The sequence below is a fragment of the Chlorella variabilis genome (assembly GCF_000147415.1).
Source record: "Chlorella variabilis unplaced genomic scaffold CHLNCscaffold_78, whole genome shotgun sequence".
Taxonomy (NCBI): domain Eukaryota; kingdom Viridiplantae; phylum Chlorophyta; class Trebouxiophyceae; order Chlorellales; family Chlorellaceae; genus Chlorella; species Chlorella variabilis.
In genome coordinates, this window is record NW_005435013.1 from 5279 (window position 1) to 9924 (window position 4646).

Genomic DNA, 4646 nt, shown 5'->3' on the forward strand with positions numbered 1-4646 from the left:
CGAAGCCGGGGGCGATGATCTGGAAGGTGCCAGCGGCGGCGGTGGAGACGGTGGTGACGGCGAGCGCGCCCCAGTACACCAGCTGCGGCCGACCCTCGCCCAGGTCCCGCACCCGGCGCGACAGCCCCCGCTGCAGCGCCAGCTCCGGCCGCGGCGGCAGCGGCTGGCCGGGCCGCCGCACAAAGGTGCTGTCCTGCCGATGCCAGGTGGGGGCGGAGGGCTGCTGGAAGGGGGAGGGGCCCGGGGCGGCGGCAGTGCCGACAGCTGCGCCTGCGTCCGCCTGCTGCCCGCTGGCCTCATCTGCCTGCGCAGCCAAGTGACTGTCCTCTGCGACCTGGCCACTGTCTGCTTGCTGGGGGCACGAGGTGCTGCCCTCGGCGCTGATGCGACAACACTTGGGTGGCGCAGGCTTGCCGCTGCCCTGCCGCCGCAGAAACTGCTGCTCGCGGTCGCTCCGTCGCAGCCGCCCCGCCCTCGGCACCGCGCCTGTTACCCTCGCCGCAGCATCCACTATCGCCGCGCTCACCAGCGCCAGCAGGCTGACCAGCAGCGCCAGCCGCAGGGCAGGCAGGGGCGGCGAAGGCTTGACCTGCAGGGACCGCGGCTGAGCGGGTCACGTCGCCTTCAGTCGCCAGGCAGCACCGTACGCGGCTTGCGCGTGCACTGCATCACTGAGCCGGCAAAATGTTCTACCGTAGCCCACAAAAGGTTCGTGGGTAAGTAAGTCTCTCAGAGGGCTCAAAGTCAATTTGGAGGGCCCACGAATGCTCCGGAGGGAGTGTTCCCCGAGCCCCGAGCCAGCCTGGCAGTGTTTTCGCTCCTCTGAGCAGCCAGAACGCACTCGTCTGTGGGGGTACGGTTCGGGGGAGAATTATGCAAGACCTCCCCCAACGCAAACGCCTTTGCAAGTCCCGCTACCTGCAACCAGCGATCGAGGACACCGAAGAGCGCCACCAGTGCATGACCCAGTATGGCCACGCCCAGCCACAGCAGCAGGGACCGTCCCGCGTGCCCCCCTGCCCCCCCCGGCATCCTGCTGGGCCTGCGGCAGCCCTGCCTGCTGCTGCTGCTGCGTGCTGCTGAGTGATCAGGGGTAGAGCGATTTGCCCGAAGAAGAAGAAGATGTGACCAAACACGGGTGAAGCAATGTCGCAATGTTGCAGCGCTTTATCCAAATTGCCACAGCAACGCGCCGCGTGTTGCTCAGTTGCCAAGTAGGAAGAGCGCCTGCAAGAGGGAGGGCTGCGAGACGTGCCAGCTGGCGCCTGCAAGCATGTGCCAGCTGGCGCCTATGGAGGAAGGGGACGCGCAAGCCAAAAACCGCAGAGGCCGACCGGAATGAATCTCTGGTGCTGTCCTCGCTCGCTCCTTCAACCGCTCTTCAGGCCAGGAGAGCAGCGGCCACCGCTCACCGCCCCTAGCAGCATCCAGTCATGGCCCGGCTTGCTCTAGAGGTCGTAGTGCGACCTGTGAAATCGCAGCAGCAGCTAGAGGAGTTTAAGAGCGTCACCGCCGCTTACCTAGGTGCTGGTGCTTCTGCGGCCGTGTGGGTGATGCAGGCTTCGTCCTGATTTGTTGCATCATGTCAGTTGCCGGCGGCACAGCACCATTTGAGTTTGCTGCCCTTTGCCACCACTCCGCCACTGCCGCTGCCCTTCAGTGAGTGGATTGATCCACTCACTGCCCGACTGCCCTTCTTCCGGGCTTCTGTTGAGCATGCAGAATGGTTGGGAGAAGACCTTGGGCTCCTGGGGGGCATTGAGCGCGAGCTGGCAAGCCTGCCTGGCAGCTATGCCGCCGAGGCGGGGGGCAGCATGCTGCTGGCGTATGCGGCGAGCGGCAGCGGCGAGGAATGCATCGGCGCCGTGGCGCTACGGCGCCTGGCCGGGCACACGCCCACGCTGGGCGAGGGCGACGCGGTGGCGGGCGTGCCGCTGGCAGAGGTGTGCGAGATGAAGCGGCTGTTTGTGCTGGAGGGGCACCAAGGGTTGGGCGCTGGCGCGGCGCTGGTGCGGGCCCTGCTAGCAACGGTGCCACTCCTGGGCTACCGCCTTATGGTGCTGGACACGCTTGAGCGGATGTCGTGCGCCATTCGCTTGTACAGCAGGCTGGGATTCCAGCCCTGCGAGCGCTACAACGACTGCCCGGTGCCGGACGTGCTGTACTTTGCTTTGCAGCTGGGGACAGCCACGTGAGGCAGCTTTTGCCAGGCCACTGGTACCAAATGTTTGCAATGAACCGTTCTTAACCTTTCTCTGTATCTATCTTATCTGTATCTTTATTCGATGACTAGCACTGCAATCGCACCGACCACCTGCTTTCTGTAAACGTCTGCCCTGTCGTCATGGGAATGTTACAACACCTCAACCCCCAACTCACGCAGCCGCCTCTCCACCTGCGCCAGGCAGGCGCTGTTGGCATCCAACTCTGCGGCATGTGGCAGTGCTGCTTCGCCATCCAGTTGCTGACAGCCATTATGGAGGTGGCGCTGTTCTGCCACGAGGTCTCGAAGCACCGCCGCCACGCGCTGGAGCCTGAACATGTGATGCCAAGGGCTACTGAGATTGCAAGTTTTGAGGCCGATGTATCCATCATCAGCCACCATCCTAGATGGGCAGCTCTGATGCTCGCTGCCGCTGCCTGCTTCCTCTCTTCCAGCTGCCATTAATGCCTCTTGCAACTGGCCTGGTGGTGCTCCTTCATGGCGCGGGGAGCCGCCGACTGCTGCTAGCTGGTGCAGACTGCGCCGCGCGATACAGCGCAGCAGTGTCCCAAGTCCCGCATAGTCCATGCCCGCGTTGGCCGCCAAACTTCTCTGAACCAATCGTTCAAACTCAGCCAGGCTGCAGGCAAACATGAAATGGTAGCAATTCAGAAACCTATCGGCCTCTGCCAAAATGACCTAGCTTCCTGAAAAAAGGAGAGGGCCGGTCTTGCCTGCAAAGCTCCCGGCAGTCCTCGATGCCCTCCTCAGCCTGCCGCCGTTCCAGTCGCAGCAGCGCCCACGTCCAGTGCACGTTGTGGCCATTGAGCCAGTTGTGGTTGATGCTAATACAGTCGTCGACATTCTCCACTGCAAAAATATCGGGGGCAGTACCCAACACGCAGATGTCAGGAAGCAGGTTGGAATGCTTCAGCGGAGGCCACGCTGCTGTGGGTTGGCAGGTGCAAAGAACATGGCATTGGGCCTACCCGTATGCCACCAGCCTGAGGGTACAAAAATGGCGTCGCCCGGATGCTGAACCACGGTTACGATGTGCGAGCGTGCCTCTTCAAGTCGAGGGTACAGGCCTGCATGCACGAGAAAGGGCCGGTCATTGCACAGGGACTGCCACTGCGACGTGGAATGCCTGACATGCATGCCCCCCCTCCATTGTCACGCCTTGCAGCAGCATAGAGGCCTGCCAAACGCTGCACCTTCAAGGTCTTCTGCAAAGAAATCCCACGCAGGGATACGACCATGGAGGTCCAGCAGCAGGTGGCTGTACTGCAAGCGGGGGACAGAGGCAGCAGGTGGCTGAAGCAACAACAGGGATGCATGCCCCTACTGCCGTCAAGTTAGGGGAGCCCCACCTGGGGCGGCAGCAACCGCCACAGTTTGCATCCCACCACATTAGCTGACCAGCTGAAGCTGCGCAGCACATCTGAGTGCAGTGAGGTGCTGGTGCCCTGCAGGGAACAGGGGCAGCCACTGGCCAGGTGCTCCATCGCAGGGGCCTCATCGATCGCCTTTTTTTCACCTCCAGCTACCTCACTTCAGCCTCCTACCTTTGCACCCAGATACACAAACCGATAGTCGGCTGTCCTGACATCGTGCTGCGGCTGCGGCTGCTCACGGGCATCGTACAACTCATTCAGCCAGTCGTCAAAGAAGAAGGAGGGGCAGCGGTAGGCTTGATACTGCGGATCAAAGGCCGCCAAGTGCCAGTCCTTGCAGTACCACAAGGGACCAGGAGTCAGCAACGTGCTGGATGCCCTTGTTTCCTCCTCCTCCTCCTGCTGCTGCTGCTGCTGCTGGTTGTGCTGCTGCCACCAGTCAATGTACTCTGCCAGCAGCATCTGCCGGCAGGGCCCGCTCCCCTCGTGCTCTCTGCGTGCACAAGAAGCCCGTTGCAAGAGGGGAGTCATCCCGCAGCAGCCTTTACCTGCTGGCTGGCACGCACTCGCACCTGGCAGTGTCTGTGACCATGACCTGCGCATGTCCAAAATGCTGCCGCAGGAAGTCGAAGTCGATTGCGCCACATGGGGTAACCCAGTCGACTGCTGCCCGCCAGCCCTCCGTCGCACCCTCAACAAGGACCGGGGCATTTGGCTCCATAAACTCCAGGCAAAAACGCGCATAGCTCAGCTCTGAGGCGGGGAGGCGGGGAATGGAGCTGGTCTCGGCGGCGGGCGCCAAGCCGGGCTCCGCCGGCGGCGGTGCGCCGCTGTCGCCAGCGGTCAACACAACCTGAACGCACATTCGCGATCGATCTATTTCTCGCCATTCAGTGCAGCGGAGCATCCACACGACAGCACGCCATGCCAACCTCTGTAGTTGCAGCAGCAGGCCGAGAGAGGAGCGTGCGCCAGGGTTCGTGCATCTGCGGCCAAATGATGGATAGACGAGCGATGCCCGGGGGGAGGGGCCAGGCATTAGGCAGCGG

At 62.8% G+C, this 4646-nt stretch overlaps 3 protein-coding genes across 3 annotated transcripts in view; 1 reads left to right on the forward strand and 2 right to left on the reverse strand.

The window, feature by feature from the left end:
- Nucleotides 1–1032, reverse strand: part of CHLNCDRAFT_144664 (expressed protein) — a gene marked incomplete at both ends in the record, with an annotated part of 3320 nt that extends 2288 nt beyond the window's left edge. Inside the window, 2 exons of the mRNA XM_005842687.1 lie at nt 50–589; nt 919–1032. Coding sequence (XP_005842745.1) covers nt 50–589; nt 919–1032 — 654 coding nt within the window. The remainder of the gene's footprint in view (nt 1–49; nt 590–918) is intronic.
- Nucleotides 1033–1369: 337 nt separating this feature from the next.
- CHLNCDRAFT_48377 (hypothetical protein) lies at nt 1370–2341 on the forward strand. The gene is made up of 2 exons (XM_005842685.1): nt 1370–1524; nt 1723–2341. Exons 1-2 carry the CDS (start codon nt 1434–1436, stop codon nt 2193–2195), a joined length of 564 nt encoding a protein of 187 aa, XP_005842743.1. The 5' UTR covers nt 1370–1433; the 3' UTR covers nt 2196–2341.
- A 538-nt stretch (nt 2342–2879) lies between these two features.
- CHLNCDRAFT_28921 (hypothetical protein) lies at nt 2880–4462 on the reverse strand (the record flags this gene model as incomplete). The annotated part of the gene is made up of 6 exons (XM_005842688.1): nt 2880–3073; nt 3193–3291; nt 3418–3487; nt 3574–3669; nt 3769–4023; nt 4160–4462. The coding sequence occupies 6 exons, from the start codon at nt 4460–4462 to the stop codon at nt 2880–2882; spliced, it is 1017 nt and encodes a 338-aa protein (XP_005842746.1).
- Nucleotides 4463–4646: the final 184 nt, after the last annotated feature.